Source organism: Fundulus heteroclitus, unplaced genomic scaffold (assembly GCF_011125445.2).
Source record: "Fundulus heteroclitus isolate FHET01 unplaced genomic scaffold, MU-UCD_Fhet_4.1 scaffold_68, whole genome shotgun sequence".
NCBI lineage: Eukaryota > Metazoa > Chordata > Actinopteri > Cyprinodontiformes > Fundulidae > Fundulus > Fundulus heteroclitus.
The window spans coordinates 583,685-603,919 of NW_023397121.1; the positions used below are offsets into that span (position 1 = coordinate 583,685).

Below are 20,235 nucleotides of genomic sequence, written 5' to 3' on the forward strand. Positions count from 1 at the left end.
CCCCCCTGCAACGCCCCACTGCAGCGCCCCCTGCAGCACCCCCCTGCAACGCCCCCCTGCAACGCCCCCTGCAGCGCCCTCCTGCAGCACCCCCCTGCAACGCCCCCCTGCTGCGCCCCACTGCAGCGCCTCCTGCAGCGCCCCCTGCAGCGCCCCCTGCAGTCCCAAACTCTGCACCCTCCCCATAGGGACCAGAGAGCCACCACTTTGGGCCCGTCAGGGTCAGGAAATCTGATTTCTGGTCAGCTTTGCTGACTCTGCTGGTGTCTCTTCAGGAATAAGGGCGGTTTAACAGTGTGGCTGTGGTTAGGCCTGTCGCGATAATCAATTAATCACATGATACAATTTAATGACATGATTTAATTCATCATGACCGCTGCAGGGTGGGAGTTTTTGAGATTTAAACCAAGTGACGGCACCGTTCAGTCTGTCTGAGCCGGCAGGTCCTGAGGAGATACTGCCGTTTTTTATGCCATCATCATATTAGCTGGAAAAGGCCTGTAAATGACAATAATATGATTTATTGCACTACGTTTTGGAAAACCTCATCGTCCAGCAGAACGTGGCATCGTGACAGGCCTAGCTGTGGTTGGGCCAGAAGTTTACGGGAACTTGGATGGTAACTATTTCTAGAGCCTGGAGTCTGTGAAAAGCCAGTAAATACAGCAGAACATAGAAGATTACAGTGAAGTGAAAAGAGTAGAACCCTGTACAAGAGGACAGAGACCACAAGAACCCAGAACAACCTGAGACCTGCAGACCCAGAGCGCTGGCTTTAGCTGGACCTGCTGAGTCCAGAGGTGTTGGTTGGTTCTGCCTGGGTGAGCCTTCCTGTGATTGTAGAAGGTTCCTGGTTCTGTTCCAGCTGCTCCACAAGGGGGCTATGGACCTCCTGAGCTCTGAGCTCAACCCAGGAAGGGCAGTGAACCTTTGTCAGAGAGTTACCAGCTCAAAGGTCTGCGCCCGTCCATGGTGTTCACCGGTGACCATAACAGGTCAGATCTACTGAATCATGGTGGCCGTCTGCCAGCCGCCGGGTTTATGGGTCTCCTGAGGCGGCCTGGAAGCACCAGAGGTCAGCGGCAGGTCTGGGTTCTTGGCCTGTGGCCGGTAAACAAAGACATTATGTGATCCGTTCACATGAAGTAGTCAGAAACGTTCAAAGTGCTAGTTGGTCCCGTCGCTCCAGGGTCGGCGGCTCAGTAGTGCTCCTCAGAGTGGGCGGGGTCACAGAAGAAGCGGGAGCTGCGTTTGGCCGACCGCGCGGTGAAAGGAACCGTCTTCAGTGCTGAAAGTGGGAGAACAGCAGCGGTCAGGTAACAGGTGACTAATACCTAGCGTCCCCTTCGTCCCCTTCGTCCCCTTCGTCCCCTTCGTCCATCTGCTACCTGTGATGATGTCCTCGATGGCGCCGTCCTTCCCTTCGTACACGTGCCGGCTGTCCTTGCCTTGCTTCCGCCTCAGCTCGGTGATCAGCTCCTGCTGCTGCCGCTTGCCTTTGTGGGACGGAGACTGGAGGCAGGTAGAGAGGAGGGGCGGAGTCAAGTCTCACCTGTGTGAGCCAGTTTATCACTGCCTAGAGACTGAAACGCTCGTTACTGAGGTGAACCTGTGACTAAAGCACAGGGAGGGACTGCTTCATGGAAGCTGGATGTTATGTGCTTAAAGTTTAAACTTAGAAACCACCAATAGATGTTTTTACCACCAAGCAGGAAGGGGGAGATAATCTGACAGTCAGGGGTTCTGGAACCTGTCTGAACCCAGGTTATGGTCAGGTTATGGTCGGGTTAAGGTCAGGTTATGGTCGGGTTATGGTCGGGTTATGGTCAGGTTATGGTCAGGTTATGGTCAGGTTAAGGTCGGGTTTTGGTCAGGTTATGGTCGGGTTATGGTCAGGTAATGGTCGGGTTATGGTCAGGTTAAGGTCGGGTTATAGTCAGGTTATGGCCGGGTTATGGTCGGGTTATAGTCGGGTTAAGGTCGGGTTAAGGTCAGGTTATGGTCGGGTTATGGTCGGGTTATGGTCAGGTTATGGTCAGGTTATGGTCAGGTTATGGTCAGGTTAAGGTCGGGTTTTGGTCAGGTTATGGTCGGGTTATGGTCAGGTAATGGTCGGGTTATGGTCAGGTTAAGGTCGGGTTATAGTCAGGTTATGGTCGGGTTATGGTCAGGTTTTGGTCAGGTTATGGTCAGGTTATGGTGCTGAGGCATCCAGGAAGCTCCTTAACACCGGATGTCTGCAGATCTGTAGGCATCTCACCTTGGTGGCCTCCTCCTGCTGCTCCTCCTGCTCCAGTTTCTCCAGCAGCATCTGCTCCTGCCGGCGTCTCTGCTCGTTCTCCTCCTCCGCCACCTGAACACACGCCTCCTGTCAGCAGAAGCCTCACCACCGCAGAGAGCTGAGGACGCGTCCCTTACCCTGTAGGCCTTGATGAAGCGCACAAAGATGGGGAAGAAGACGGACGGCGGCATGGTCTTGGAGCTTTCCCCAAAGAACTTCACGGCGTCTTCAAAGGCGTCCTGAGCACAGCAGGAGGCCATCATGTCAGCAGGAAGCTTTCAGATCACACTGTGAGCGCCGGCGGGCGTGCCGCCCTCACCTGCGCGATGCGGGCGTCCTCCTGCAGCTTGTTGAGGCGCGACTCGTTCCTGCTGATGAAGTCTTTGAGCGTGGCGTTGTGGGACACGCTGAACTCTCTCCAGGTGAGCTCCATGCCGCGCTGCAGCTCCTTCACGTCACACAGCACGTTCTCCAGACTCACTGAGGAGAGACACGCCCGTCAGCCACGGCCCCCCCCCCGCTCCCCCATGGGGAGCTGACGGCCGGCGGACTCACCTGCTGCAGCTTTGTCCACGTAGTGCAGCTCGTTGTAGAACAGCGTCACTCCAGGGAACTTCTCCCGCACCACGTTGGCGATGTAGTGGAGCAGCGTCTGCTTCCTGTCCGTGGACTTGGTGTCCAGCAGCTGAAAGCAAACACTTTACCTCAGATAGACCAACATGGGTAGGACCCTCTGAACCCCATTACCTGCAGTCTGGAGACTACTGAGAGCTCGGTGGTCCTGGGTTCCTGTGAAACATCTGAACCTAAACAAACCTGTGGACCAAAGCTGGGTGGTCCTGGTTCCTCTGAAACATCTGAACCTACTGAAAGCTGTGGACCAGAGCTCGGTGGTCCTGGTTCCTGTGAAACATCTGAGAGATCTAGACTCCCTCTGGAGTCTGGATCTCGGTCAGCATTCCCTGATCCTCTTTAAACATAACGAGGCAGCCCTACTCTGCACAAAGGGAACTAAAAGTAAGTAAGATGTTCATGAAAAGCGTGTATTTGTCCTTGATTTACCCATGGAACGAGTATTTTACCCCTAAAATAAGTTAATTAGATCTCCTGCACTGGGAATAAGATGATGGAGATGAACTGTTGTTATTTTTAGGGCAACAATCTTATTCCACTGGCAAATAGTCTGATTTCGCTGCTCAAATCAAGGAAAAATACATTAATTGCCACCTTGAGTTGCCTTTGTGCAGTGTAAAGGAAAACAGCTGTTCTCTGAAGACCCGCTGCCATTAACGGACAGACTGTCCCTGTGTGATCCTGTCTGGATCGCTGGGACTCGCTGGGACTCGCTGGGACTCGCTGGGACTCGCTGGTCCTGCTGGGGTGTGGGTGCAAAGCGTCTCACCAGGTCTAAACTCTGCAGCTTGAATCCGTACACCGCTCCTCTCTTGCTGCTGTTCATGTAGTTCCCCAAAGCCAGGATGATCTGCACCAACAACAGAAGCTGCTCCTTTACCACGACTCAAACCCGCAGCGCCATCTTCTCCTGCACCAGTCACTCGGACTTACCTCCAGGATCTTCTTCAGTTTCTGGGAGGACTTGATGGAGACGGAGGCGGCGATGATGGCGTGGAGTTGCTGAGGAGAAGCACACTCAGTCAGTCTGGGGTCCCACCATGGCCTCTGGTGGCTGTTCAGCTCGTCCTTACCGGCGTCAGCATCTGGATGTTGTCTGCAAAGTTGCCCATGAAGGTCATGATGGTCATGCGCTGGCCGAGCCGTTCCAGGCGGCTGAACTGCATCATGAAGCGGTCCTCGTCGCTCAGCGCCTCCAGAGGCTTTCTGTCCCTCTCGTATTGCCGTAGCAGCTTCAGCTCGCCCTCCGTGGGGATGAAGCGCGTCAGGCACTCCACGAAGTCGACGGGAACCGTGCGGAGGTCAAACCTGCGGACACAGCGCGGTCAGATTTAGACTTCCTGTGACCAGGGAGCTGCAGCCAATCAGAAAGCTGGTTCCTGGCCTCGGTACGGGACTTCTCCTGGTGGACCTACGTGTGAATGGCGCGGCAGATGACCTCAGAGGCCTGGCCGGCCTTCCTCAGGGTGATGGCCAGGTTCTTGGCCCGGTTGGCCTCCAGCAGAGACACCTTGGACGGCGCCTTCTGCGGCAGCTTCTGCCTGGACAGCGTCAGGTCCACGGCCGGACCCTGGGCCTTGGTCTTGAACAGCTCCTCAAAGCCCTCCATGTCCAGGTCCTGGCAGACGCAGAGACAAGCGGATTTCAGTTTTGGGAGCTTTGACCGGTGGCCTGCAGCCTGTGATGTCTCACCTGAAGGATGGACTCGTCATCGATGTCGTTGAACACGGTTCCGTTGATCTGACTGGGCTTCAGGGCCACCCAGTTCAGCACCGGCATCCTGAACTTGGTCTGGATGGGTTTCTTGATTTTCACGGCTGCAGATGACGGGTACAGAGATCAGTTAGATGCTAATGGACTTCCTCAGGTTTGTGAATGCACTAGATGTATAAATGTTTTCATGTCAGCTCCAGCGTTAGGATGATCTCTCTAGCTGTTTAGCAGCTTTTCCAGCTGCTACCACCTGCCTGACTAGCCTTATCCGGGTCACCTGGTGCCTTTATGCACTGGACTCCACCGTCTCCTGGTGCCGGACTGTTAGAACCACAGAAGTCAGTAGATGTCCAGCGTTACCTTCATAACTTGCCAGATTTTTCATCTATTTTTTCTAGATCTCCTCATCTGGCCTTCTTGCTGGACACCTTGTCGTTGTTTCTCGGTTTTCTGGACTGTTTTAGACCAAGAACTGCATCTAGCCCATCTTCATCTGAAACCCGTCTACCAAAGTATCTACCAAACATATAATAGTTTTCAATTTCAATGTTTTCAATTTCCAGAATAAATTCCAAATGTGCCAACCTGTGCCAAAACAACACAAACCACCAGGAGTGCACCTGGATATTTTCAGTCTAAGCATGTATAACTTCTCCACTGCTTGTTGTGTGGACACCAAACTGGCTACAGGTGTAACCAAGATGATGTTACAATTTGCTATCTTTATTTCCTTCTTTAGTTTCTTTGAGCTTTTAAGTTTTGCATGTAAACATCTGTTTCTTTTAGGCGAGATTGATTTATTTGGGTATTTAAATCTCATTTACTTCGGCCCAGAATAATTTACACATTGACATATTTGTGTTTTAAGCACATTTCTGAAACCAGCGCTGCTGCAGGACCAGCTCTAATTTTCATGGGCAAATATCAGATGGAGGGGGTCAGGATGGTGTGGAGCGAGTGATAGAGAAACGTTAGAAAGATTAGAAAGAAGCCACGTACAGAACAACTTGAGCGGACCCTCTGTCAGCAGAGCATGGAAGAGAAAACACGCAGAGTTAATCAACGTTTCCAGCCACCGTGGAGAACGGCTGCTAGCGCCGTCCCGCTTCTCCAAGACGTACCTGCGAGTCCAGAGTTAAAGATGACGGTCGGTGACCCCCCGCACCCTGGGAGGGGCGGGGCCACGGGAGGAGGAGGCGGGGGCATGGGGACGGAGGAGAGCTCGCTGGTCCTACAGGGCGGGGGAGGCGGAGGGGGCGGCGGAGGAGGAGGTGCGGGGTACGGTCCGTTGGATACTGGGGAGAAGAAGAAAAGCCGGTAATGTCCGGCGTTAACTACCAGACTGTCATGGCCGTTCCTGTTGAGATCAGTTTAAGGGATCAGGGAAGGTCACCTGTGCTTGGCATGGGTGGTGGGGGTGGAGGAGGGGGTGGAGCTGGCATGCCCGGAGCTCCAGCAGGCCCTGGTCCCATGCTATGGTAGGCTACCGTCTCAGGGCTGCAGGAGACAAGGAGACGATCAGGAACACTCGCTGGGCTGAAGCTGTTCAGGAAGTGAAAGAGTTCATCCTTTACCTGGGGGACAGGGTGGGACACGGTGGAGGAGAGGGGGAGGCGGAGTCAGCCACTCCACCGTCTCCCTCTCCTCGTTGAGGCTGAGGAGCTCCAGGTCCTCCAGACTGCTGGGCGTCCTGAGCCTGGCGCTCCAGACGACTCTGCCGGCGGATGGTCTGATCTTTCTCCCGGACTATCCGCCTTAAGGTGTGCACCTGAGTGTTGGCGGTGGCGTACACCTCCTGCAAGGCGAACAGGTGAGGCTTTGGCTTTACAGTGATTAGATATCAGATCTCAACGTATAAAACGTCCATCGGCTATTAATGTCCCACTCTGCCCATGAAGACAGACGGTCTCCTCCTAACCACACTGACCCGCAGCTGGTCCAGCTCTTTGTTGGTCTGCATCAGCTGTTTCTCCAGCTCCACGATCTTCAGCATGGCCTCGTTCTCCACGTCCAGCAGACGCTCTGACATCTGAAGACAGGGACAGGACCTCTGAGCAACACACAGCTTGGTACTGGAGACCAGGAAGGTGTCCTCATCGAGCCCCTGTTGGGTTGGCTAGCAGTGTTATGCAGGAATAGTGGCTAAATTACTCACAAGGCCTTCAGGATTATTGTGACGTTCTTTCTACATGTCAGAGGCTATTGCACCACAGCTAGAACGTTTGTTTTATCGTGGAATTGACTGTCACAGTTTAGTGGGGAGGTAAAACGTGGACATGTCTCACTGTAGAAAGGTTCTCCTCCAGCTCCTCCACTCTCTCCAGAGCGGCCGTCTTTGTCTCCGCGTCTTCCAGCAGCGTCCCGACGTCAAAGACGTTGTCCAGGTAGGCCTGGATCTGAACCTGCAGCCGGTCGCTCTCCGTGTGCTTTAATCTCTGAGGGGAGACGTTGAGAAGAAGAGACAGAAACACGTAAAACCTTCAGCTCTTTGGTTCCACCGCATCGTCCCACGTATCAGCCGTCTTCTGATTGGCCAAGGACAGTGGGCTACCTCCAGGTGTTCCTCCAGGTTGAGTTTGGTGAAGTCGTACTGCAGATGAACTCTGAAGTTCATGTCCTCCACCGAGTGCACCACGATGTTGATGAACTGCATGCAGGCCACCTGGGGACAGACAGGCTGGACGTTAACCTCCTCGGTTGGCCAGGACCGATAACTACTCGCCAGGGGAAACATTTACCAAGAAGTCGATGTTGTCGTCTTCATTCTTAAAATGTTCCATCAGCTTCTCGAAACGCATGGACTCGTTGCACACCTGGAAAAGACCAGCCTGTTAAGCAGAGAACCGGTCAGGCTGCCTTTCTGGTGAGTGATTGATGCTGTTTACCGTTTTGAAGTTGTCGAAGGCGGACAGGATGATCTCGTGTCCTCCTCTGACGAGACACACTGCTGCCAGCAGCTCCAGAACCAGCGCCTTGGTCCTGGTGAGGGGTCAGAACACCACAGTCTGTCACCTAGTCATCTCTGGGTACCCTCCCTGAGCCAGTCTGTCTAGTACCTGGGATTCCTGTTGTTCAGGCTGAGGGCGATTTCGTTGACGGCGTGAGGATGGGACATCACCATGTTGAAGCCGTACTGAAAAGAGGACGAAGGTTAACCGTGGCCTGACCACGTTGACGTGAAGACGGCTGTTTGAGTTTGGTACCTGGTAGTTCATGATGGCTCTCAGGCACATGATGCACACGTGGACGTCGTCCTTCTTGCAGACCAGTCGCGAGTTCTTCAGGGTCCGGCGACTCGGCAGGGTGTTGGACCGTGTCACCAGAGCGGAGCTGTGGAAACAAGGCGTCTACCGTCACTAGGGGCCTAGTCAAAGTAAGCACCGTGTTTGACGGGCGTTTACCTGATGGAGTGGCGGGCAGAGCGAGAGATGGACGAGGACGGAGACGGGAGACTACAGTCGCCGTGAAGGTCCTCTATAGAGCGACTCCATGGTGAGTCAATGGAGCCCACCTCACTACCGGCGTCCGACTGCTCTCCATCAAAGCTGCACACATTACTCTGCATTAGGCTGAGAAGAACCGACCAGATTTCTGCTTTTACTCCAGTTTTACCCTTAAAACAAGAACCAGGGCTGGTCTAGTTATCGTCACCAAGAAGACAAGAACTCTAAAGAGAAGCTGAGAGACGAAGGCGCAGGTTAGACTCACGTGACGGCGTACTGAGCGAAGGACAAATACTCCACCAGAACGTCCAGACCACGGTTCTCCTCGTTGAGGAACTCCCTGACCCACCTGGAGACGAGACACGGCGAGTTAGGACTGCTGAGGGAGACAGACAGGCAGACAGACAGGAAGGCAGGAAGACAGACAGACAGACAGGCAGACAGACAGGCAGGCAGAAAGACAGACAGGAAGACAGACAGGCAGGCAGGCAGACAGACAAGCAGACAGATGGACTGATTTCACAGAGTAGAGCGAGAGACAGACAAGCAGACAGACAGACAGGCAGACAGAAAGACAGGCAGGCAGCCAGGCAGGCAGACAGACAGGCAGACAGACAAGCAGACAGACAGGCAGGCAGGCAGACAAGCAGACAGGCAGGCAGACAGACAAGCAGACAGACGGACTGATTTCACAGAGTAGAGCGAGAGACAGATAGACAGACAAGCAAACAGACAGACAGGCAGACAGACAGACAGACAGACAGACAGGCAGGCAGACAGACAAGCAGACAGATGGACTGATTTCACAGAGTAGAGCGAGAGACAGACAGACAAGCAGACAGACAGACAGGCAGACAGAAAGACAGGCAGGCAGCCAGGCAGGCAGACAGACAGGCAGACAGACAAGCAGACAGACAGGCAGGCAGGCAGACAAGCAGACAGGCAGGCAGACAGACAAGCAGACAGACGGACTGATTTCACAGAGTAGAGCGAGAGACAGATAGACAAACAAGCAAACAGACAGACAGGCAGACAGACAGACAGACAGACAGACAGACAGACAGACAGACAGACAGACAGGCAGGCAGACAGACAGACAGACAGACAGACAGACAGACAGACAGGCAGGCAGGCAGGCAGACAGACAGATGGACTGATTTCACAGAGTAGAGCGAGAGGCAGACAGACAGATGGACTGATTTCACAGAGTAGACCGAGAGACAGACAGACAGACAGACAGACAGACAGACAGACAGACAGGCAGATAGTCAGGCAGGCAGACAGACAGACAAGCAGACAGACAGACAGACAGACGGACTGATTTCACAGAGTAAAGCGAGAGACAGACAGACAGACAGACAGGCGGACAGGCAGACAGACAGACGGACTGATTTCACAGAGTAGAGCGAGAGACAGACAGATAGACAGACAGACAGACTGGCAGGCAGACAGACAGACAGGCAGGCAGACAGACAGACAAGCAGACAGACAGATAGACAGACGGGCTGATTTCACAGAGTAGAGCGACAGACAGACAGACAGACAGCCAGGCAGACAGGCAGACAGGCAGACAAGCAGACAGGCAGACAGACAGACTGTCAGAAAGACAGACAGACAGACAGACAGACAGACAGACAGACAGACAGAGAGACAGACAGACACCCAGACAGACAGCCGGGCAAACAGACAGTCAGACAGACACCCAGACTAACAGACAGACAGACAGACAGACAGACAGACAGACAGGTACCCGATGTGGTTTGTACGCAGGGAAATCTCAAGTTCTCTGAGCGTTTGCGTTGACTCCTGAACTCTGCGTCTGAACTTCTGCAAACAGAGAGAGTGAGACAGCTCAGCCCTCAGAGGACATGGAGGGTCACTTTTCTCCTTAATAATTTACTAAACCTTTAAAACATCTGACTTGTGTCTTTTTTTAGTAAAATCTGGTTCTGCTGAGTCACCTTTCGTGTCACGGCCGGGTCCAGGAAGCCTCTCAGCTTCTGGATGTAGGTGTGAGGAGGGTTTTTCACCTGGAATCTCTCCTGTCAACACAAAGAAATGCTCCGTGGGACGGTTCTAGTTCTAGTTCTGTCTGGATGCTTACAGAAAATAACATTTAAACATTTATAAAGCCACCATGGCAGCAGAGCAAAGGTTACCCAGCCCTGTCATCACTAAATGATGAAACACCAAAGGCCCTACCTGATCACAGATCAGCTCCCACTTCTTCTCGTTGTCATACGAACGCAGCAGACGCACCTTGTCTGGGGGCAGGTTCATCGAGTTCTGCAAGACAAAGTCACCTTTTACTCATGCAAGGGTATAAAGCACAGAACCGATCCAATAGTCCACCAGTGCCGGTACATCAGGGACTGCTCAGGCCCAGAACCTGAGAAAATAAACACCTAAAACAGGATTTGGGCTTAAAAAGTCACAAATCTCTGAGCTAAGCTGAGGCGTTTCTCTAGCATGACAGACAGGGAAGAAGAAGTTTTTACTCCTATCTGACTGATTCACAAAGGTCCCAAATAAACCAGCCTGTCAGGTGGAGCTACCACAGGAGCAGAAATACTGAAAAGCCTGATTTAAAACACCGCGTCTGTAAAAGTTTTAGTTTGACACCTTCTATAGAAAGGCCAGGACAGGTTCCAGACGACTAACCTTTCTGTTCAGAGCCCCCATGCTCTGCGTTCATCCATCAGCAGAACCCACAGAACCACAGTTCTAGAATATCTAGGACCAACAGAACCACACCGTTCCCTCCCAGCAGACACGACTTATGGCATTCTGTAGAAACCAGAGATCATGGCCGTCCTCCCAAACTTACTCCATCCTCAGTGAGTGAAGCAGGTCTGGAGGCATCTTCAGAACCGGACCTTGTTTGGACTCCTCTGGCCCAGTTGAGCTTTCTGAGGTATCTAAACGTTTTGTCTCCTTTTAAAGAGACGTCTTCAGTCTGAGGAGTCACGGGGAACACTCTGTGTGGGGAAAGCTCTAATCTGACACATCCTCCTAATGCTGCATCGTTACCTCCAGGTGAGTTTGAGAATGAGGAGCTGTGACCAGCACAGACGTCCTCTGGTGAGGCCCAGACACCACGGTCACGCCCAGGATGGAGGACCCCATCCAACAGGGCCAGACCTCATGGGTGATGAGCCCATCCTCAGCATCGCCATCCTCTGATTCTGGGTGGAGATGCTGGGCATCCTACAGACTTAGACTCTACAGAGTCTAAGTCTGTAGGATGCCTTCAGAGAGTCTATGTAACATTTAGCCACCTGGAGCCAGTATCCACGGTGAGGAATTAGATGGCTCTCATCTCCTAAGAGCCCGACAGAATTTTATTTTGCTCACCGTCACTTTTTAAATAATTCACATGGATCCAGGAATAACAGAAAAGTTCTTAAATACAGAAGATGAACGACCCAAAGTCTGCAACAGCAGATAATTGCAGCCGTGGTGAGTGCAAAACACAGCCATGCCCCCCACAACACGCCCAATGACAGGGGTCAGGGGTCATGGAGAGGTGTGTGTGAGGGGTGGGGGTTACTGCGGCTAAACCTTTCTCCAAACCCATATAAATATATCTCCCATATAAAACCTTTATTCATAGAACACTTTACACAACCAAAAGGACCAACGTCCTGTTTTGTCCATAACTTTACTAGAAGACAAACAGAAACAACATACGACTAAAACAAAAAAACAGTTATAGAGGTAGAAGACTTGCAATATTCTGATATTCCTGCTCAACTGGAATAAAAAGCCTAAAAAATGGTAGAAAACATGGGTTGTGAAAGGGACCTAAAGTATTAAAGGTGTCACGTTTCTCTACAATCAGTGGAAGATCCTTCCAGAGTTTGGCAGCAGCAACAGAAAAGCTGTCTTAGTGGATCACTAAACAAGTCCTAGGAACATCTGGAAGCAACACGAACTCTGAACTAAAACTTCTTCTGGGAATAAGCACCTGACCACTTAAACATTTAAAATCTTAAAATCCAACCTAAAATGTACAGGGAACAAGTGCTGGGAGGTCAGGATGCATCAGTGCTCATCTTGGTTCTCCAGACTTTCTTACTTACGACTTCCAAAATATTTTCCTAGATCTTCCCCAGACACCGTCGGAGGCCCTGAGGAGTTTCAGTCAGGCTTCAGAGCTCATCATAGCACTGAAGCAGCTCTGGTGAAGGTCACTAATGATATTCTCATGGCCTCAGATAATGGACTTGTGTCTATACTTGTCCTGTTAGATCTCAGTGCTGCGTTTGATACAGTTGATCACAATATTCTCCTACAAAGACTTGAACTTACTGTAGGATTTAAGGGAAAAGCATTAGGCTGGTTTAAATCTTATCTGTCAGACAGATTCCAGTTTGTTCATGTTAATAATAAATCTTCCTCAAACTCTAGGGTCACCTGTGGAGTACCACAGGGTTCAGTCCTTGGACCAATTCTATTTACTATATATATATGCTTCCGATAGGCAAAATTATCAGACAGCATGGGATTAATTTCCACTGTTATGCTGATGATACTCAGCTATATTTATCCATAAATCCTGATGAATCCAATCAGTTACTTCGACTGCAGTCATGTCTTGATGACATCAAAAGCTGGATGACTTTAAATTTCCTGCACTTAAATTCTGACAAGACCGAAGTTTTAATCTTTGGGCCAGAGTCCTCAAAAAATAAACTTCTTAATCAATCACTTAATCTGGATGGCATTAACTTGGCCTCTGGTAATAAAGTTAAAAATCTTGGTGTTATTTTTGACCAAGACATGTCATTTAAATCCCATATTAAACAGGTTTCCAGAGTTTCCTTTTTTCACCTCCGGAATATCGCCAAAATTAGAAACATTCTGTCCAGGAGTGATGCTGAAAAACTAGTCCATGCATTTGTTACTTCAAGGCTGGACTATTGTAATTCTTTACTATCTGGAAGTCCACAAAATGCAGTTCAAAGCCTTCAGCTGATCCAAAATGCTGCAGCAAGAGTTCTGATGAAAATCAACCAGAGGGATCATATTTCTCCAATTTTAGCTTCCCTTCACTGGCTTCCTGTTAAATCAAGAATAGAATTTAAAATTCTTCTTCTAACGTATAAAGCCCTTAATAATCAAACTCCATTATATATCAGAGCTCTGATTACCCCGTATGTTCCTAACAGAGCACTTCGCTCTCAGACTGCAGGTCTGCTGGTGGTTCCTAGAGTCTCTAAAAGTAGAATGGGAGGCAGATCCTTTAGCTATCAGGCTCCTCTCCTGTGGAACCAACTCCCAGTTTTGGTCCGTGAGGCAGACACCCCGTCTACTTTTAAGACTAATCCTAAAACTTTCCTTTGTGACAAAGCTTCTAGTCAGAGTGGCTCATGTTACCCTGAGCTACCTCTATAGTTATGCTGCTGTAGGCTTAGGCTACTGAAGGACTCACCGCGCTACCTTCTCCTGCAACTCTATCTGGGCACTGAATGCCCCCAGGATAGGAAACATCTGCTCCACTGATCCTCAGGAACACCACAGGGCTGTGTCCTCAGCCCAGCTCTCTTCACTTCTTCATTTGTACCTCTCTTTAAGGAGGTAATGATAGACTCCAGGAGGACTGAACACCTCCTCTCTGCATACAGGGGGAGGTGGTGGAGGTGGGGAGAGCATCAGGTTCCTGGACATTCACATCTGCTCTGACCTCCTGGACTGTGAACACCTCCACCTGGTGAGGAAGGCCCAACAACGGCTCTCCTTCCTCAGGAACCTGAAAAAGTCTGGTTAATAACTTCTACAGAGCTACAATAGAGAGCGTTTATGTCTCAGCATCACTGTGAGGTCTGGGAGCTGCACAGTCCAGGAGAGGAAGGACCTAGCACAGGTGGTGAGGAGTCTGAGGGCAGAGCAGGGGATTATGAGATGCCGTCTGCAGGATCTAGACTCAATTTATGCAGAACGAGACCAAAGAAGGTCCAGATGCATCTCCACTGATCCCCCCCCCCCCCACCCAGGGAATTCCCTGTCTGCTCCTCTCCCATCAGGTAAACACTTCAGAACCTCAGAGCCAGAACTGATAATCTTAGAAACAGCTTCTTCCCCAGAGCTGTGAGAGCAATCGCCCCCTGATGGAGACTGAGGTCTCTAAACCCCCCCCCCCCCCACTGTTACTAACCGTCATACGCTACAATCACCTTAATGTTACTGCCTGCTGCACACCATCCTCTCTGAATATCTAAATTCACATTGCTGTAAATGAAGCCTCAATCATCATTATGCAACGAGCACCTTAATACTTCATTATCTTTATCTGTGACCCTCTGAACACTAAGAAAAAGTAACCCTTGTTAATTGCCTGCAGAACAGTTCCAGTGATCTAGTCTGTTCAGCTCTGTCATCACGCAGAGCAGCTAGCAATGAGCTAACAGAGCAACATGGAGGTAGCACCAGACCGATTGAATCGGCATGGTGAGCCCGCCAGACATCTCCAGTCCCACATTTTCCTCACTTCCGCTTTCAATCAGACAGAAAGTCAAGGCCAAATCAACAACTTAGGTTCAAAACGCTCTAAAGGACAGCCGCCAGTGACTCATGAGTATGGACAGGGACTGGAGAGGGAAGGATGGACCGGTTTGAGGAGCAGCCAGGTTTAGTCTTCTCTCAGTGTTGAGACAGTTTGGCCCTAATTGAAGCTAAAATCTTTAAATCGCAGCTGAAACACGTCTGTTCAGGCCTTTTACTCCTTGCTGTTCAACAGATGACGTTTTCTTAGTTTATTCTGTGGTTTATTTTTTCTATACAGCTTTGAGAACTGGTTTGAATGGTGCTGTTATGCATTTGTTAGTTTTTATCTCTTTTATGCCGTTATTTTCTCCATTTCACGTTTTTCTATGTCATCTCCTTGGTCTCGACATCTTCCTGTCTCTATATTAACCTGTAAAGCACCGTATGCATGGCTGAACGGTGCTGCAGAGTCAAACTTTGACTGATAACGTCTCCAGGTGCATCAACCAGGTGTGTCCTTCCTGGATCACAGAAAGCAGCAGAAATCAGCCCCACGCTGGTTCCCCTGCTGCAGAAAGCCCAGACTCCACACGAACGTCCAGAACCAAAGGCCCGGATCCACATCAGGACCTACAGGAGGAGGCGTGATCCGGCCCTGCGGTTCTGAACGGACCTACAGGAGGAGGCGTGATACGGACCTACAGGAGGAGACGTGATCCGGCCCTGCGGTTCTGAACGGACCTACAGGAGGAGACGTGATCCGGCCCTGCGGTTCTGAACGGACCTACAGGAGGAGGCGTGATCCGGCCCTGCGGTTCTGAATGGACCTACAGGAGGAGGCGTGATCCGGCCCCACAGGAGGAGACGTGATCCGGCCCTGCGGTTCTGAACGGACCTACAGGATGAGGCGTGATCCGGCCCTGCGGTTCTGAATGGACCTACAGGAGGAGGCGTGATCCGGCCCCACAGGAGGAGACGTGATCCGGCCCTGCGGTTCTGAACGGACCTACAGGAGGAGGCGTGATCCGGCCCTGCGGTTCTGAACGGACCTACAGGAGGAGGCGTGATCCGGCCCTGCGGTTCTGAACGGACCTACAGGAGGAGGCGTGATTCGGACCTACAGGAGGAGGCATGATCCGGCCCTGCGGTTCTGAACGGACCTACAGGAGGAGGCGTGATCCGGCCCCACAGGAGGAGGCGTGATCCGGCCCTGCGGTTCTGAACGGACCTACAGGAGGAGGCGTGATTCGGACCTACAGGAGGAGGCGTGATCCGGCCCTGCGGTTCTAGACGGACCTACAGGAGGAGACGTGATCCGGCCCTGCGGTTCTGAACGGACCTACAGGAGGAGACGTGATTCGGACCTACAGGAGGAGGCGTGATCCGGCCCCACAGGAGGCGTGATTCGGACCTACAGGAGGAGACGTGATCCGGCCCTGCGGTTCTGAACGGACCTACAGGAGGAGACGTGATTCGGACCTACAGGAGGAGACGTGATCCGGCCCTGCGGTTCTAGACGGACCTACAGGAGGAGGCGTGATCCGGCCCTGCGGTTCTGAACGGACCTACAGGAGGAGGCGTGATTCGGACCTACAGGAGGAGGCGTGATCCGGCCCTGCGGTTCTGAACGGACCTACAGGAGGAGGCGTGATTCGGACCTACAGGAGGAGGCGTGATCCGGCCCCACAGGAGGAGGCGTGATCCGGCCCTGCGGTTCTGAACGGACCTACAGGAGGAGGCGTGATTCGGACCTACAGGAGGAGGCGTGATCCGGCCCTACAGGAGGAGGCGTGATCCGGCCCTGCGGTTCTAGACGGACCTACAGGAGGAGGCGTGATCCGGCCCTGCGGTTCTAGACGGACCTACAGGAGGAGACGTGATTCGGACCTACAGGAGGAGACGTGATCCGGCCCTACAGGAGGAGGCGTGATCCGGCCCTGCGGTTCTAGACGGACCTACAGGAGGAGGCGTGATCCGGCCCTGCGGTTCTGAACGGACCTACAGGAGGAGGCGTGATTCGGACCTACAGGAGGAGGCGTGATCCGGCCCTGCGGTTCTGAACGGACCTACAGGAGGAGACGTGATTCGGACCTACAGGAGGAGACGTGATCCGGCCCTGCGGTTCTGAACGGACCTACAGGAGGAGGCGTGATCCGGCCCTACAGGAGGAGGCGTGATCCGGCCCTGCGGTTCTAGACGGACCTACAGGAGGAGGCGTGATCCGGCCCTGCGGTTCTGAACGGACCTACAGGAGGAGGCGTGATTCGGACCTACAGGAGGAGGCGTCATCCGGCCCTGCGGTTCTGAACGGACCTACAGGAGGAGACGTGATTCGGACCTACAGGAGGAGGCGTGATCCGGCCCTGCGGTTCTAGACGGACCTACAGGAGGAGGCGTGATCCGGCCCTGTGGTTCTGAACGGACCTACAGGAGGAGGCGTGATTCGTACCTACAGGAGGAGGCGTGATCCGGCCCTGCGGTTCTGAACGGACCTACAGGAGGAGACGTGATCCGGCCCTACAGGAGGAGGCGTGATCCGGCCCTGCGGTTCTAGACGGACCTACAGGAGGAGGCGTGATCCGGCCCTGCGGTTCTGAACGGACCTACAGGAGGAGGCGTGATTCGGACCTACAGGAGGAGGCGTGATCCGGCCCTGCGGTTCTGAACGGACCTACAGGAGGAGACGTGATTCGGACCTACAGGAGGAGACGTGATCCGGCCCTGCGGTTCTGAACGGACCTACAGGAGGAGGCGTGATCCGGCCCTACAGGAGGAGGCGTGATCCGGCCCTGCGGTTCTAGACGGACCTACAGGAGGAGGCGTGATCCGGCCCTGCGGTTCTGAACGGACCTACAGGAGGAGGCGTGATTCGGACCTACAGGAGGAGGCGTCATCCGGCCCTGCGGTTCTGAACGGACCTACAGGAGGAGACGTGATTCGGACCTACAGGAGGAGACGTGATCCGGCCCTGCGGTTCTAGACGGACCTACAGGAGGAGGTGTGATCCGGCCCTGCGGTTCTGAACGGACCTACAGGAGGAGGCGTGATTCGGACCTACAGGAGGAGGCGTGATCCGGCCCTGCGGTTCTGAACGGACCTACAGGAGGAGACGTGATTCGGACCTACAGGAGGAGACGTGATCCGGCCCTGCGGTTCTGAACGGACCTACAGGAGGAGCCGTGATCCGGCCCCACAGGAGGAGGCGTGATCCGGCCCCACAGGAGGAGGCGTGATCCGGCCCTGCGGTTCTGAACGGACCTACAGGAGGAGGCGTGATCCGGCCCTGCGGTTCTGAACGGACCTACAGGAGGAGGCGTGATCCGGCCCTGCGGTTCTAGACGGACCTACAGGAGGAGGCGTGATCCGGCCCCACAGGAGGAGCCGTGATCCGGACCTACAGGAGGAGGCGTGATCCGGCCCTGCGGTTCTGAACGGACCTACAGGAGGAGGCGTGATCCGGACCTACAGGAGGAGGCGTGATCCGGCCCTGCGGTTCTGAACGGCCCCACAGGAGGAGGCGTGATCCGGCCCTGCGGTTCTGAACGGACCTACAGGAGGAGGCGTGATCCGGCCCTGCGGTTCTGAACGGCCCCACAGGAGGAGGCGTGATCCGGCCCTGCGGTTCTGAACGGCCCCACAGGAGGAGACGTGATCCGGCCCCACAGGAGGAGGCGTGATCTGGCCCTGCGGTTCTGAACGGACCTACAGGAGGAGCCGTGATCCGGCCCCACAGGAGGTCTGCTCCTCCGGTGCGGTGCACTCACCAGGGCGATGGAGAACCTCTCCTCCAGCTCGGCCGGGTCGGGCATGGGCAGGCGGACCGGGGCGGCTCTGGACCGGATGACGGCCAGCTGGCTCTCCATGCTCTCTGCGTTGCCCATCCTCCTCTCTGCCTCGCTCTCTCGCACAGGGAGACGACGGAAGACGGCGAACACACCCACCCTGATGGAGACGCTCAGACACACGGAGGCAGGAACATGTGGTCGGCCATGACCGACGGAGGCCGCTGTCTGAGCCCTGCGCTGTGGTCCTCTTCTTCCTCTTCTTCCTCTCTGCTCAAAGCGTGGAGGTCTCCTCCTCTTCCTCTTTGTCTGTCGCAGTCGGCGATGCTGCTGATGCTGATGCTGATGCTGCTGATCCGGATGCAGCCTGGCTCTGCGCTCGTGTTATTGTGGGTAAACTTGTGCTGCAGATGAGCCGGTTAATCCTCCCCTCTCCTCCCCCACACAAAGAAAGGAACCGAGTCGGCCTCCCCCTCTTTGTCTCCCAGCAGCAGCAGCGGTGCTCAGCGCTCCCTGCACAGACAATGAACCTTCTGCTGCCCAGGGCCCCGCCCCCTCACACAGGCAGGGGGGGGGGATGGGGGGGGATGTGACTGTGGATCAGCTGCTGGAGCGTTCATTCATGGCTCCTCCGCAGCAACATGGCAGCATGTTTGTTGCTGTCAGAGACTAAAGCGTCTCCTCCTCTGGGTCAGGGCTGGGTTAGGTTCTGGTTCTGGTTCTGGTTCAGTAGCAGCCAGAACCAGATGTTCTGCTTGGACCTGGATGAGGAGAGCTTACTGGGTGATGAAGGGAAATATGAGCAGCTATTAACTGTTAATGTGCGTCTCTACTTTCTTTTTCAGTGTATTCAGGATAAATCTTTAACCCAAAAAACGTTTTATTTTCATGATTTTAAGATAGCAAGATGGCCGCCCACCTTTTTTCACAGGAAGAGCAAAAAGCAGCAGAGATGGTTCCAGATAGAAACTTCAACACTAAGAACCAATCATCAATATTAAAATACAAAGTCAAAACGTAATTTATTCACATACAAATTACAAATCCTGTCAAACTTACTTTAATTGTTCTGAACTCACATGCCGTCAACCAATCAGACCCTTCCAGGCCCAGAGCTGCACCACAACATGGCTTTCACATTAAAAATCCACTTTCAGCTTATTTTCTCATTTAGTGTTTTATTTCCAAATGTGCTTGAATTTATCACCCTTCTTTATTTTTAAGGCCATTTTGATTTCAGGGTCTTTAATTTGATCTGATAATTTCACATGAAAGAACGAAGGGAAAAAGAAAAATGGTTTAATTACCAACAACATGAAGCAATAATGGCACAGTTAATATGATGATGATAATAATAATAATAATAATAATAATAATAATAATAATAATAATAATAATAATAATAATAATAATATTGTCTTTATTGTCATTGCATCATACATTACAACAAAATTTGTTCTCTGCATCAATGGAACATTTTTTTCTCCCTCTTGCAAAAAAAAAAGAAAATTAGTCTGGAGCCAGAAAAGATGGCACAGCTTCTAAACTTTCAAAAGTTAATCTTTTTATTTAATCTTTTAGAACAAACAGGAGTTCAGTGTTTAGGCCTACTTTAAAATGTTTAACCCTGAACAACGTGGGCCTGCTTAGTCCTTCCTGTATTTGTAGAAAATTGAAGTAAACATAGCCCATTTTAATAAAAATACCTAGCTTAGTTTGGCAGTTTTAATGACGTAAATGTAGAATTAGAAAAAAATTTTCACAAGTCCATGTCGACGTGCTTTCATCTTCTTTGGGTTTCTTTCACAGCCAGCCATTCAGTACAATTAAATTTTATTTATATAGCGCCAATTCATGAAACATGTCGTCTCAAGGCACTTTACAAAGTCAAGTTCAA

General features: G+C 52.2%; 1 protein-coding gene and 1 long non-coding RNA gene across 3 annotated transcripts; both read right to left on the bottom strand.

Annotated features, from left to right (window-relative positions):
• Positions 1–198: 198 nt before the first annotated feature.
• Positions 199–18,437, bottom strand: fmnl2b (formin-like 2b). Of its 2 annotated transcripts, none has more exons than XM_012858477.3 (28): positions 18,321–18,437; positions 10,273–10,356; positions 10,032–10,112; positions 9,821–9,897; positions 8,336–8,419; positions 8,029–8,172; positions 7,831–7,957; positions 7,684–7,760; positions 7,513–7,606; positions 7,366–7,440; positions 7,179–7,289; positions 6,913–7,062; positions 6,555–6,656; positions 6,202–6,422; positions 6,021–6,124; positions 5,749–5,922; positions 5,627–5,647; positions 4,607–4,731; positions 4,330–4,532; positions 3,988–4,222; positions 3,848–3,916; positions 3,684–3,764; positions 2,837–2,966; positions 2,601–2,761; positions 2,419–2,520; positions 2,261–2,353; positions 1,389–1,512; positions 199–1,288 (listed from the first exon to the last, which is right to left on the bottom strand). In XM_012858477.3, exons 1-28 carry the CDS (start codon positions 18,435–18,437, stop codon positions 1,200–1,202), a joined length of 3,255 nt encoding a protein of 1,084 aa, XP_012713931.2. In that variant the 3' UTR covers positions 199–1,199. The 2 variants fall into 2 exon arrangements, with proteins under 2 accessions (XP_012713931.2, XP_035989650.1); XM_036133757.1 differs by lacking the exon at positions 18,321–18,437 and adding an exon at positions 13,505–14,010 and having other exon boundaries at positions 1,200–1,288.
• Positions 14,247–18,251, bottom strand: LOC118561604. Its single transcript, XR_004930162.1, has 14 exons — positions 17,951–18,251; positions 17,679–17,900; positions 17,500–17,542; positions 17,296–17,406; positions 17,117–17,209; positions 17,006–17,073; positions 16,895–16,962; positions 16,648–16,801; positions 16,444–16,554; positions 16,036–16,400; positions 15,810–15,920; positions 15,674–15,716; positions 15,495–15,630; positions 14,247–15,365 (listed from the first exon to the last, which is right to left on the bottom strand). It is a non-coding gene; the product is annotated as an uncharacterized LOC118561604 (long non-coding RNA).
• Positions 18,438–20,235: the final 1,798 nt, after the last annotated feature.

Coding starts and splice junctions, on each gene's coding strand:
- fmnl2b (XM_012858477.3), bottom strand. CDS start 18,437: ATGGGCAACGCAGAGAGCATGGAGAGCCAGCTGGCCGTCATCCGGTCC. Junction 2,354..2,418: donor GCTTCATCAAGGCCTACAGG/GTAAGGGACGCG, acceptor GCGTGTGTTCAG/GTGGCGGAGGAGGAGAACGA. Junction 1,289..1,388: donor CATCGAGGACATCATCACAG/GTAGCAGATGGA, acceptor TCCCACTTTCAG/CACTGAAGACGGTTCCTTTC.